Source organism: Aythya fuligula, chromosome Z (genome assembly GCF_009819795.1).
Source record: "Aythya fuligula isolate bAytFul2 chromosome Z, bAytFul2.pri, whole genome shotgun sequence".
Lineage (NCBI taxonomy): Eukaryota > Metazoa > Chordata > Aves > Anseriformes > Anatidae > Aythya > Aythya fuligula.
This window is the reverse complement of record NC_045593.1, coordinates 31,970,464-31,985,274: the sequence shown is the minus strand read 5'-3', so window position 1 is coordinate 31,985,274 and position 14,811 is coordinate 31,970,464. Positions and strand designations below refer to the sequence as shown.

Below are 14,811 nucleotides of genomic sequence, written 5' to 3'. Positions count from 1 at the left end.
GTATTTCTCTGAGTTTGATTGCTTAGTAGTAGAGAACATGAAAAGGTTTTACCTGACCACTTGTCTATATAGAAGCCTAATGGATAGAGTTGGAAGAGATTTCAAGTGGCTATCTAATCCATCTTCTTTCCCAGAGATACTGAGGGTTAATTATTTTTTATTATTATTATTAATTATTTATTATTTGTTATTATTATGACTGTTAGTTTTTAAATGAACTTGATAGCCTTGTACGGAGTATTGTGAATCTTGACATTTTTTCTCATGTCTAATCTGAACTTTTTGCTGGAACTTAATGTACAAAGTAATTGTTTTATCTAGTAACATGAGAACAAATTGTTTATTCCCTTCCTCTTGACAGTGAACAGGTTTTTATTTGAAGAATGTTATCATAGAATAATGTTCTTCTCACTGGATAATTCTTAAAACTGATAATTGATCAAACAGTTGGTGAGTGTGACACACCAGTCCTAAAATTAAAGGCTAAAACAACCCTTTGTAGGACTTTGCTTTAATTTTTCATTTATATTGCTTATATATATTCATTTAAATGCTATGAGTGAATGTGATATGGGAGGATTCTTTCTCTCCTCTTGCTTCAAATAAATTCGATTATACAAATTAGAAAAATAAACTTTAAGTTACTGAGATGCCTTGCTAAGAGGAAGTTAAAGAGAGATAGAATAGGGGAAAAAAAAGTGTTTTTTTTTTTTTTTTTTTTAATATTAATATTACACCATTCTGTGTGTGTGGCAAGAGGGTGGTTCTGTTTCGCTTTTTTATTTATTTAATGTTTTGTTTTGTTTCATTGTGTTTTAATCTACTTCAGGTAGTGTGGGAGTATGAGGAATTAACTATCTGTGGAGAATTTATCACAGGAAAACTAAATTTATTTTATGATGTGTATTTTGGAGACACCAGACTTGAGACTTAAATTTGGCAATATTTTCCCAATCCAAACTGCTGCAATTGCTTTTGCTGGTCATCCAGCTAGAATTATTCAGCACTCGTATTTAAAGAAGAATGATTATTAATTTTAAGTGTTATGACTGGGACTATTTGGATCCCATACCGTCATTTTTATATGCAAATAATCTGTCTGTATGCTTTTTAGGACTGTGAAATTTTCCTTTCATTCATAAACATCAATTTATCAAGAATTCTAGTTACTATTTTCTTGGACTACAGAACTGTTTTTTTTCTCAGAAAAAAAGAGAAAAGATTACTTTCATATTTCCATTTAGACTTCTTCCACTCATAAGAACTGAGCATTTTCTATAATGAATATGGAAAAATAATGGGGTAATCATGATAAATTAATCATAATTCCCAACGCTGTACTTTTTTCATACTTTCAAAAAGACTAAAAATCTAAGGGATTATTTGAATATGTTGTACCAACTCAAACATATATGCCAATAGGCATATAAATTGTATTGTTTTGTTTTGTTTTGTTTTTTTAATGTGCATATCAAGTGTGATTATAGCCATAAATTAATTATTTTGTAAAAATAATTAAAAAAAAAAAAGACTAGTAAGTCATATATTAGTCATATCAAGATTAGTAAGTCTTGGTAAGTACCACTGACCTGAGTACTAACTTATTTTACTGACAAAGAAATTAAAGGGAAAAAAATAATAAATAGATTACTATTATTATTTAATTATAGGGAAGCCTTTTCCAACATCTGGAGTGTTGCAGCACTCACCAAAATCTGATGTGATCGTGACTGCAAAACATGAAGGAAATAATTTCATACTTTGCATGTAAAGATGAATATTTCTTGTACAAATATTATAATTTCAAAACTAAACCTGAATATTTGGCCTTGTTATTTAGTCTTTTAACTGCTACATGTGTTCTAATTTTGGAGCACTTTTTGGATAAATTTACTCACATTCTCTGGGCTGAATATATAGCTAAACTGCTCAGAAATTGCCAAGCTTATTCCACTTGTGAGCTCACAAGTGAAATGTACTTTGTGAGCAGGTTGGGAATATAGCCTGCAGTAGTACGAATTAATGTAACTGGCATAAAAATATAAAGGCCGGAAGATAAGATAATAGAGGGAGACTGGTGATCAACTTTGGGATAAAAGAGCATTAAATTACAGAATACATCTGGATTTTTTTTGTTCGCTTGTTTGTTGTTTTTTTTTTTTTTTTGTCCTGTCCTTTCTTGAAACTCTCTTGGAGTAGCTATTGAATGTTTACTGAAGAGCAGTGTATGTTACACAGCATTGCCCATATTCACACCTTTGTTGAATTTGTACATATATTTGAAAAATGAACCTGGCTCTCATGTCACAAATACTGACAGGTCATGCACAGATTAATGGAGGGATAGGCATTTGTAACAACATCTGTGACAGCTGTTGTTTCCTTCTATAGGTAATAGAATTTGATGATGGATCTGGATCAGTTCTCAGAATACAACCACTGCGCACACCACGAGATGAAGCTATTTATGAGTGTGTGGCTTCTAACAGTGTTGGTGAAATAAGTGTGTCCACAAGACTCACTGTTTTACGTGGTAAGTTCTTTTTCAACATAGCTAACTTATTCTTAGATCATTGTAAAAGGGAGGTTTCACTCCAAGAAAATTAATTGAAGTTGTTTTCATATGGGTGTTATTATAATTCTAATGCTGTTAAATAATAACTATTTCACATAACACTTGAGTACCTTATATACTCAATTTTTGACCATAGACTGGTAATGTGGGTATGACAGAGTGGACTGAAGAAAAAAAGTAAAACGGGAATGTCTTGTGCATAACTGGTTACATACATTAATTACTGAATGAAAAACAATGTTTTATGAATGCATCTGATCTACATTTTAGTGGTGCTCTGGGTAGCTTAGCTTTGTATGATCAGCATTTATACTGAAATTTGTCCAATTAACAGTGACCTTGAAAAATTACGTGAACAGTATTTAGATGAGATTAATTAAACAGCTATAAAGTTTTTCCCCCAAGCTATCACATATAAAACCAAAAGAAAAAAAAAAAAAAAAAAAAAGAGGGGGTAGGAGAGGGGGAGGACTTTTTCAATTTCAAATATACATGTTACCTGAACTATTTTTTCAGGTAGAACTACCTTTCTATTTTGGCAATAATTTTTTGAATATAGGAAAGGAAAATTCATTTTTTTCATTGTCCTGCAGGGGTGAGGATATATATGTTCTTCCAAGACTGTTGTCTAGTAGTACTTCTTATCATTTTGTAAGTACTTCGTATAGTAGTAAGTGCTAGTAGTCAAATGACCTGAATGCTTCATTCTGTCTGCTGGAGATAAATGGAAACTGGATTTGTAGACACTTTATGAAATATCACTCTTCAGTTTGGAGGGGTGCTTTTACAGCTGAAGATTACTGTTTTGCATTATGATATCACATTGCATTATTTGTTTTGCAGAAATAACTGCTAAGGGCCTGTTTACATGAACTGATGATGTCTGCTTGACAGAATTTAGAGAACTTTTTTGAACGGTTTAAACACATTTTCTTTTTGTTCCTTCTGTCCCAACAAACTTATGGAGACAAGAAGACTTCTTCTCTCTTTTTTTTTTTTTTTTTTTTCTGGAGTTTGGATTTCTCTCTCTCTCTCTCTCTATGTATAAATATATATTTCTATACTTCTATTAACTGTTTCCGTCACTGTGGATAATCCTGGTGTTACTTTTGGAGTCAAAGAACAACAATACACACTTCCTAGAGGTAGTCTGTTGTAAACAAATCTTTTTAATATTTAAAGTTGTTCTCTCTAATGCCAAGATTGTTTGTTCTGTTATCTTTTAAAAAACTATTCTTGGCATAGACAGCGAAAATGGGAAGACTGATAATTAGGTTCAGCATCATGGATTTGTTCCTAACTTTCTGAGATGCATTTTTCCCTTCATTGTTTTGAATAAAGAAAACATTGTTTATGTGCAGCTTCCATGCAGTTTAAAATGAACATAAAACTATATTTTCATACTGCATTAAAAGTTCGGTAAATTAAAAAGAGATGCAAAAAGAGAGAAGGAATAATTATTAATAATAATAATAATAATACAATTAGGAAACCCAGATGGAAGAAGTTTTCTTTGCTTTCAGAATTTCATGAAATGTATTTACAAGACTCTCTGGTCTTGAAATGTGCAAGCAAGTTTTTTTTTTTTATATTATCCTAAATGAAGAAAAATTCTCATGTTGAGGTTTGTAGAAAAGAAGTAACAGCATTCATCTCTATTGAGGGCTGTAAAGGTTGGAAAAGGCAGATTGTCAACACCAACTGACTGTAGATCTGTTTCTTTGCTACACCTGTTGATTATTTAATTGTAAGGCATATGTGGTCTTTGCTACTTATTTCTTTCTCAGATATCTCATTGCTATTTACAATACTAGCATTAGATTCTGTATGAAAAAGTTCATTATTATATGCATATGCAAATACCAGATGAACAAAAACTGAATGCTATTATTTGTGAGGATAAATATTTAAGTCAATTTAAATTTAAATTAATTACAGGTTGATTGTCTAATTAAAATGTATGAAATCTGGAAGAATATGTGTTGTTTCCAGCCACGATACTTATGGCTTTTGCAACAGATGTAATATATTTTGGCCTCAGGAATATGTTTAGGTATTGAATATGAAACTGAGAATATGCAAGAGCTCATGAACATACTGAGACTGTAGATTCAGAAAAAGGAATAACAGAGAAATTAAAAAAAAAAAAAAAGGAATTACAGAGAAAAGTAAGAACCGTACAGAGTAGCATCCCATTGTAAGGAAATTTTGTCAGGGTTAAAATTCTGAGGTGCTTTAAATACAGTGACTCTGTTGATTTCCATGACAAATGATTATTCAGTCCTACGTATACTAACCTAGAAGATAAGTAATTTTGTTATAACCTACTTTGCAATCTTTCACAAATCTTTGTGTTGTACAGTCTTCAAAACTAGCCTTGTGGAAGAAACTCCAACTGATTATGTCTTTATGCGAAAGAGTATTTGCTCTGCTCATAGCTGCTGTAGGAATAAACACACAATAAAGGTGTGAAAAGGATTTAACTGATATAATCCAATGCCAAACAGATTGGAGTGAGTTGCATCTGTGGTCCACTTACACTTTACTCATCAGAGTATGTATGACTCTGGATTGCAGAAGATACACACATTAACTTCTGTGTTTTTCAAATCTTTCTGTAAAGGTGCTATCACAGACCCAAGTTGGCATTTGTGCTCAGTCTTGCACAAAAGGAAATCTTGGAGAGGAAGTCTGAGTTAACCCACAGTTAACCCACAAGCACTGCCATCCTAATATGTGAGGTTGATGAAATTAGGGTATTTCTAGGAGTTAAAATATCCACCTATATGCATTTTTGTTTTGTTTCGTTTTAATTTAATCCATTTTAACTGGGTAGCCTATAAAACATTTTACCATGACAGAACAGAAATATTTTTGCCAATAAATACGTATTTTAGAGCCAAACTTGACATTTTTCTCTCTTTGGAAGTATATTGTAACAGCAGTTTCATTCACTACAACTATTACCTAGTTTCATTAGGTTCGTGCATAGCAGAGCCAAAGGGTTAGGACTTTTTCTGTTACCAGAATAAATAAGAACGCAAGAAAAACTTTTACTTGCTAGGATGAATATAGTGACTGCCTGGACTAAGAGCCTTAGATAAATTAAAACTATTTTGTTTGCTCGTTTGTTTTGTTTTGTTTTTCTTTATATAAGGTAGGCAACTGCTTTCCAGGACACATTCACTTACATGAAAATGCTCATCTCACAGAAAGTAAGGCTTTTAAGGATAAGCCTCCTTCCAGACAAGAAGGGTCTATATATTTCTTTTGGAGGCCTTTGTTTTCAAAATTCATATTGAGAACCATATGACTGGAACAATATTTTGATGTATTCATTCAACATTATCAGTGTTCAATTGGCTATGGAAAACAATAAAGTGGTAGTATCTTCCCATACTCTGCAGACGTTACAGATAGAATGGCTTTCCTTTTGTTTGTCTGTCCTTTTTCTTTTTAAAGTCATGTAATAGTGTTTTTTGGACTTGCAAATGGTGGATAACAGACATTTTTAATGGCTATAGACATTCTGGCAAGTATCACATGCAAAAATATAAATTCGAAAGGAAGGGTACCTCCCTGTCCTGCTGTAGTCAAGAAATCAGCAACACTGCCATTATGTTAATTTTAAGAAATACTGTTTTGTGTTTGTTTGTTTGTTTGTTTTGTTTTGATTTTTAAAGTGAATTCTTATTATCATTCCTAGCTGAAATTCTGCCATGACCATGTGGACCCCAAGCATTTTAATTTCAGCTGCCTTCTCAGATAGTAGATGTTTGCAACACAGAGTAGTGCAGGTTTTAAGCAGTGGTGGAGAAGGCACAGTAGAGCTGAATACCTAGGTATTTGTTTTGCTTTTTGCTTATTATCTGAAAAGTAAAGAGAGAGACTACATAGTATATTAAAAAAAAAAAAAAAAAAGTAGGTTGTTTTCTGAGCCCACTATTTTCTCTATTATTGTTGATTGTATTGTGATAATAGTAAAATTACTAATGTAGAGAATTTTTGTGAAGCAGGCACTGTATAAGGAAGGAAGAATTAAAGTAAATGGGAAGTGCCTAGGGCAGATATTCCTCTCTTATGCACTTTAGAAAGTGATTGATTTAATGTCAAACAGTCATTACTGCAAAAAATAAAAAGTGAAATATTTACTGAACTGTAAGCGTTTCCCTGTCTATTCATACACAAAGAGATTGAGGTACAGATAACTGAGAGAGATGATGTTTATTACACTCTCAGAAGTCAAATAAACATTTCCATGCTATTAAAAAATGCATCCAAGGTACATTTTTTATTTCTGCTGCCAGCAACAGATTCCATGATAATAGAAGCTCATTTCTGTATTTTCACTGTACCCAGTAGTACTGAAACGAGAAGGAACTATTCTAAAGTAATCTGTCATCTGGGACAGCTATCTTTGAGGGCATGGAAATTAGACAAATGGAGTGGCACGGCTGTAGTGTTCAAAAATGCACTGTGGGATGTCTCTCATTTCTAGACAAATGGGAGGAAGAACTATACATATTCGGGGTATTAGCTGCCTGGTAGGAAAAATTAGTTCATGTTCCAGCTAGAGCTGTATAAGCTTTGTATACCAATGTTTACCTGACTTGACTGTTCACTGTGTAGTCATAATGATTGTTGCCAGGGGGGCTGCTGGTAGGACAGACCATTGAAAGTAAAATAAAGACTAACAGGGAAAGCAAGAAAATACCTATGTAATAACTTCATACACTGGAAAGATGTTTATCTCAAACATATGTTGCATGTGGAGCCAAAGGAGTTTCCCAAACTTCCTCAACTTTCAGTGAGCACGATACAGATTACATACAGTCACCTTTTGACTAGAATTAGCACACAGAATCACAGAATTTCTAGGTTGGAAGAGACCTCAAGATCATCGAGTCCAACCTCTGACCTAACACTAACAGTCCCCACATGTTCATTACAGTTCTATTTTTATTATGCCTCTTTTTGAAGAGGAAGACTGTTGTTCCTGCTGTGAAAATAGTACTTTGCAATTTAAGTTATAAAGTCTCTCCTGAGGAACTGAGCAAGGAAGATTAAGTAACAAAACACATCTGCTTGACACTCACACAAAAGGATTTTGAGAAAAAGTGAAACAAACAGAAAGGTAGCCAATACAACTTAAATTTAAAAAAAAAAAAAAAAAAAAAAAAAAAGGAAAAAAGAGTGAAAAAAAATATTGAATAGCATGCAGATTCCTTGAAATGGCTAAGAAAGTAGTAGAGCACTAGGAATATTTAGATGTAACTTTATAAACTATTTTCAAATCTTTTCTATGGGTATGGGAATGTAGGTAGGGCAAACAAAAACACTTGCCTTCCATACAGCATAATTTGAAACACTTAATGACTTACCATCTCTATAAAGATGGGCATGGCCAGGTGTTTTAACCAATTAGTCAGAATATATAAAATATATTTTGAAATGCATAATCCATTTCCCATTGCTGACTTATAACGTATATGTGTGTTTTCAGTTCCTTTCTAGTATAGGGACATAGTGGTGACTAATGGTAACGGTTGAGAAAGTACTGCACTTTACAAATTCTGTAAAAAACAGTAAACTTATAAGAGCCTATTACTATAAATATGTGATGCAAGGTATTGAGTTCAATTTCTAGGTATGTATATTTGACATTAGTGATTTCAATTATCTGTTGTGGACTTTTGTGTCATTCTTTATAAACCTGCTGTTTATAGTCATTTAAAACAAATGAAAATGACTGCATAGTTGCTGTAGGTTTTCTGATTTTCTGGTTAATGCCTAATCTTATGATTTTAATAGTTAATACCTTTTTGTACCTCTCCTGCCAATTTCCATCTATTTCCTAGATGGAAAATTTATCAAACATATTTTTGCAGCACTTTTATAATAGCTTGGTAGCACTTTAATAGTAGAAGTAATAGTAGTAGTAGCACTAGTAGCAGTGTCAATTTTGATTTTGTACTAACTACATATTTTCCTTTTTTTTGCACACCATGTTATTATAAAGAACCTCTTACAATATAAAGCTAAAGCTTTAAGTCAGAAAGCTGCTTCTAAAACGCAGAGCAGTCACTTAAAAAAAAAAAAAAAGTAATTAATATCAAATTTCTTGATTGTAAATATCAATACTGGTAGTCAAATAGTCAATACCTTGTATTCAAGAATTTCAATGATGAGTAATTATTTTAGAAAATTAATAGTCTGGACAATTAATAAGACCTTTTAAGATGTTTTAAAAAGGTATTCATCCATAGCCATGAGAACATTTTGAAACATTTGTCCTAACTTTATTTCCTATAAACAATATTGTTTTATCTTGAAAATATTGTTTTATCTTGAAGTTTCAGTTCTTTGTTAACCTACATATTTTTTTTGAACATGATTGGTCATATAGATTTATTAGCATGATGAAAATACACAAAAGAACTTTTCCTGCTACCAACTAGTAATAACAGCTATGGGTATGCCTTTGTAAAGGTCTTCTGTTTTGTTTTGTTTTGTTTTTTTGTTTGTTTTGTTTTTGTTTTCTCTTCCTGCTGTTCCTCACTGAATTTCATCTTTCACTGGATTTCATCCACTCAAGTTTATGTTTTATGTACAATAGGCATAAAATTAACTAGTTCAGTTTCATGCATTTGTACATATTCACAGGATCAATTTTAATTTTTGAAATATTAACAGTTGTAGAAAACGATTAATACCTGATATTTGCAAGGCAGTGTGGATGGTCCTAAGACAAGAAACATTGTTTTGAAATCTGTCAGCTGGCTATATATCTGTAATACACATTAAAAAAAAAAAAAAAAAAAAAAAAAAAAAAAAGCTTGTGGATGTTTTTCAGGGATCTGACAGTTGTTGTGATCTAAGAAGAGGAATTGAAATAATACCAGACAAAGGAGGGCAGTTTTATTTAGCTTGAAATAATTCTTCACCAGACAGTTTTGGCTAAGAATGTACACCTGTTAAATACTTTCAGGCAACAGTTCAATGACTAATTTTAACATGACTCCCATCTGGGTTTTCCCACTCTTGTGTATAATAACTTCATATAGTGTCATAGACATCTTTGATAAAAAGGAAATATGTCAGCCGCTTCGAAAACACAAACTAAGCCATCCTGAGCAAATTATTTTAAAACACATTTGTTTTATATGTTTTTACCACTCACTGATATGTACAATGATTCACCCCTTTTCCTAGACAGTCCCATAATCACCAGAAATCAGTCAGGAACATGTAGCATTGAGAACAAAGAATTACGAGGCGGAAGAGGAATATTTCCTCTTCCAGTCTACCCTTGCAGAACCAGTATTAAAACATGTAACAATGAATTGGATCAAATTAAAATAAAATCTTTCTCTGAAAAGCCATGAGCTGCTGTAAACAATGGGTTACCATTTTGATCTGTTTCCTCAAAGACGGACCCATATACAAACATTCACAGACATGATGTTATGAATGTTATGAATTCATAACATGAATGTTATGAATTTCTACACAGGAAAAGGCGGAGGATTAACTACATGCACAACTGCTAGCTGTTCTGCATGAGGATAGGTTTTTTAGTATTCTGTTCATGATTTCCATGTATTGCAAAATTATGTGTCTGTACACATAAATAAGAAAAACTAACTATTTTTCATTTTCTATCTGTCTATAAGGTAAGTCAATTTAAATAATTCAATTTTAGGATGAGTAGTTAATAATTAACCATTTGTATATCTTAATTGATATACAAATAAGTACTATACTATATATATATATTTGACACCAAAATTCTTAGAATGCACTCACTTTTCCTGAGATTACTATTACACATATGTTCAAGGTCCTCGCCCTCGTTTAGAGAGTCCTATTGGATCTGTATTGGGGTTTAAGATTATGCAAGCTTTCATCGTTTCTGGCAGTGGCCAGAAACCACTGCCTTGACTGAAGTCAAGGCCTTAATCAAACCACTGGCATTAACTTAATGCCAAATGCCATATTCCATGTTGTAGTTGTAATCTGTGGCCTCAGTTCTACCCACTCAATTCAACACACCCTTATGATATTTAGTAGCAATGTAATTGTCATTACTGCACCATATGAAGGTAAAATTCATACCACAATTCCAGGGAATGTTTTGATGTCAATATTCTATATTGACTGAAAAAAAAAAAAAAATCCAATAACAAAACAAAAAAAAAAGTTCTAGAGATTGTTTGAGGGGATGACACAATGATTAGTTTCTCAACCTCAGACAGTGTCAACATTATCTGTAAGTAACTGCTGGTGGTAGCAGCTTGGTAGGTTTCAACTTAATTGTTGTCATAGTAAATATTTATATGAAATGCCTAATAGAGCATAATAAAACCAAGACAATTACTAAAAAAAAAAAAAGACATTCATATAGAAGGTCCATCTTTAGCTTTCCAGGCTACTGGCTTCTGTGAATGCTTGTTTTTTATCAAGTACACCATTAGGATGACAGAAATGTGTACTGAAATGTAGGACAAGGTTGAGACTATAGTACTGATGTAACAAAATTAAATTCATTTTAATGCAATAAGTGCTAATCTTCAAATACAGGAAAAGCCTAGTGATAAAGCTTTCTCATGTATATCTGAAAATGTAATTTAAAAATTAAAGAAACGTTATGCAATATTTCAGCTTCGTTAGCCTGGCAATAGGTTTGAAAATAGTATTTATTGCTGTGATTGTTAAGTTTGGAGTGACTTGTCATAGGAAGCAAAAAAATAAAAGAGAAGAATACATGCCAAAAAATATTTAACATATTCTGGGCAAACATATAAGCATTAAAAGGAAGGTGACATTCAATGGATCATGTAAAACATGCATATTTTGATTGCTAGCACTAGTAATAAACAAATTCTGAACTAACAACTTTTAATTGATTCAACAAAGCAAAGGGAGTTTCTTTGCACTAATATGGTAAAATGCTGAAAGAACTGTGAGTTAAGTGGTTTCACGGAGATGTAAAAAACTTCTATGAATGCTCAGATGTACACATGATACAAAATCCTGTTATACATTTCACTCCAGGTATTACAGTACTTGCTGTAAACTGATATGTAATTCTGCTGCTGACTTGCTACTGTCCCATTTATCTCAGAATCTTAGCAAAGATATGTTAATAAAGTTACCATTTACTGGTTCAGTAGTAATGGAATTTCTTCATCTTCCCTTAGAAACAGGTAAATCATGTGCAAAAGTGTTACTTAAATTCAGCATGACTTAAATTATTCCATTAAAAATGTTTTTTCTGTAAAAAAATACCACAGAGGATCTGCTATAATTTAAAAAGTTAGTGACATTTTAGCACCTATATTATATTGAATGCATCTTGTGACATACAGTGCCAGGACATACCTAAGATAACAACAGCAAAACAAAATCATAGAAACAGAGAATCATAGAATGGTTTGAGTTGGAAGAGAGCCTAAAGATCATCTAGTTCAAATCCCTCTGCCATGGGCAAGGTCACCTTCCACTAGACCAGGTTGCTCAAATCCACATCCAACCACAAATTCGCTGGGCAACTTGTTCCAGTGCCTTACCACCCTCATAGTAAAGAATTTCTTTCTAATGTCTAATCTAAATCTACCGTTTTTTAGTTGGAAACCCTTATTCCTTGTCCTATGACTATACTCCCTGAGAGAGTCTTTCCTGTAGGCCCTCTTTAGGTACTGGAAGGTTACTGTAAGGTCTCCCTGGAACCATGTAATTTATTTTAATAAAATATATCAACTTGTCTTAGATGGCATTATCAGCCTAGTTACTAAGATAAACCAATCTGTGTAGACATCCTCTATCTTAATGTTCACACACAGATTTATTTGGTTTTTGGCTGTATAGATAAGGAAGATTATCTAGGGAATCCTCTTCATTATACCTGCAGAAAAATGACTTTCAAGGAAAGTGAATTGAGAGGCTGAAAAGTTGCCAGATTTTTATTTTTTTTTTTTTTCTTCAAAAAGCTACTGTCACTTGGGACTTGATTTATGGCAAGAAGATGAAGCCAAGTGTAGAAAAGACATTAGTAAACCCAAAAGCAATCATTTGTTGTTGTGGCATGTTTCATACAGCAGGCAGAGGACTGAACTGAGTATGCTGCAGTCAGTGAGAAAACTGTCTTCTTAGCTAGACTTCAGATCAGTCATATAATGAATTAGGTAGTTAGTTGCAAAATGTCATAAACAAAGAAACAAGCAGAAAAAATCTCAGGCTCTACCATTCACATTTTTCATAACTAGAAACATAAAAATAAGCTTATTGGTAGTTTCTCTGACAAACGCTGTGTACTTTCTACATGTTTTTAAGGCATACTATGATATTTTGAAATTCTGTTTATTTGGGCATGGGCGATTAATGTTGTTTGTTTTGCTTAAATACTGAGACAGTAGAGGATAGGGCTTAATGTGAGATGCTCATGTTTTTGTTGATGTTGTTGAGTTGCCTAAACTAAAGGGACTTTGTAAGCATCCTTAAATAGTGACCTAATTTTCACGTTCTAAATGTAGTGTTCCTCCCCAGCTTTTCCATAGGTCCCCTTTAGGTACCGGAAGTCTGCTGTAAGGTCTCCTCCTCTTCTCCAGGCAGAACAAGCCCTCACCCTATCTTTGTAGGAGAGGTGCTCCAGCCCTTTGATCATCTTTGTGGCCCTTCTCTGGACTTGCTTTAGCAGGTCAATGTCTTTCTTATGCTGTGGTTGCTGTGGGACCCACAGCATCATATTTCATGAAAGAAGAAAGAAAACTGAATCTGTTATGAACCCTATTGAAACTGATGTAGCCATCATGATTAATACATATATATATATATATATACAGCCATGAAATCTAGATTTTGAGCGTTATGTGGCAGCAGTGCTGAAACGTAGAGCCAACCAAAATGAACAGCATTTTCTACTGCTTTGAATGACAATTTGTTAAGTTTATGGTGAGAGGAGAGAGACTTCATTTCTATGTGTTTTAAAATTTTAAATTTTAGCATAAGTAATTACACTGGATAAACTTCAGTCAATTTTTATTAAGGGCATACAATAAAATTAATTTTCCCTTTACCAGAGAACTTTCAGCTCCTTGTTCCATATATCTGATTTTTCCTAGCAATAACTTTGGCGTAGACAGCAGAAAAACAAAATCAGCCATCAACTTCATTGATCTTAAAAATCAACAATCACTCTAAAGAGTACAAAACACTCTTCACTATATCAGTTGGCTCTGAGGTTCACCACTATTGCCCTAACTTTTTGTTTTCCTGCTATCTCAACGTTTAATAGTGCCTTTTCTAAGGCACTGTTATATCATCATTTCATGGAGACTTCATTTCTATGTTTTAAAAAATTAAATTTCAAAATGTCTGAATTGGTTAGGTGGCTAAATAGGTAAGTAGTCACATTTGCATAGAGATCGATAAGTTTTACATATAAAGGTCTGATCTGTCTTTGAGGCGGATGTCTTTGATTCTTTTTGTGGCCTGTAAAATTAAACTGTTTAGTAAAGGAGAAGATCACAAGACTTGATTTATTGCACAGATTGCTGATGAAGGAAGAATGAAGTAACGACAAGGAGACAGAAAGAGATATCTTTTAGAAGTCTTTTCTGATGGAAAATAGATTACAGTCTTCATGTTGCACTTAAGTTTTTTTCTTTCTTTCTATTTATAATTAAAGTTACCTGTACTAAAAATTTTGTACAATGTACAAAAAGATGCTGATGCTGCCATTTTTACATAGTATAGTATAATATAACATGATACCATATTTTATCAAGGTAGTGCAGGAAGATCAACAAAAATAATAACATTCTCTCAAATGCCAATGTTTTGATAATATACGGGTAGCTGACTACAAGTTACAGAAGGTATAAGGGAAAGAGCAAACACATCATCAGCTGTGACGTTAAAGGACATATTTTGGGAATTATGAGGTTCATCACACCTTCAAAAACAGCTCTGAGAATGGAATAAATTGAGGAATGATTTGCTACTGTGTCTGTATGGATACACAATCTATTCCAGCCCTACCTCACAAAAATTACTTGCTCCAAACAGAGGAAGTCTGGCCAACATGAATAGGTCTAGAAAATACTTACTTCTATGTTTGTTGTTGTTGTTGTTGTTGTTGTTGTTTGTTTGTTTGTTTGTTTGTTTTCTGGCATATTTTCATTATTTAGAGATACTGCATCATTGTACCTCAGGCAAATAGAGCTGGTACGCATAAA

General features: G+C 32.9%; 1 protein-coding gene across 43 annotated transcripts in view; it reads left to right on the top strand.

The window, feature by feature from the left end:
* PTPRD (protein tyrosine phosphatase receptor type D) overlaps positions 1-14,811 on the top strand; it is a 408,570-nt gene that overhangs the window by 168,350 nt on the left and 225,409 nt on the right. For all 43 annotated transcript variants that reach the window (XM_032206666.1, XM_032206669.1, XM_032206656.1 and 40 more), the window contains exon 4: positions 2,392-2,533. In XM_032206666.1, coding sequence (XP_032062557.1) covers positions 2,392-2,533 — 142 coding nt within the window. The remainder of the gene's footprint in view (positions 1-2,391; positions 2,534-14,811) is intronic.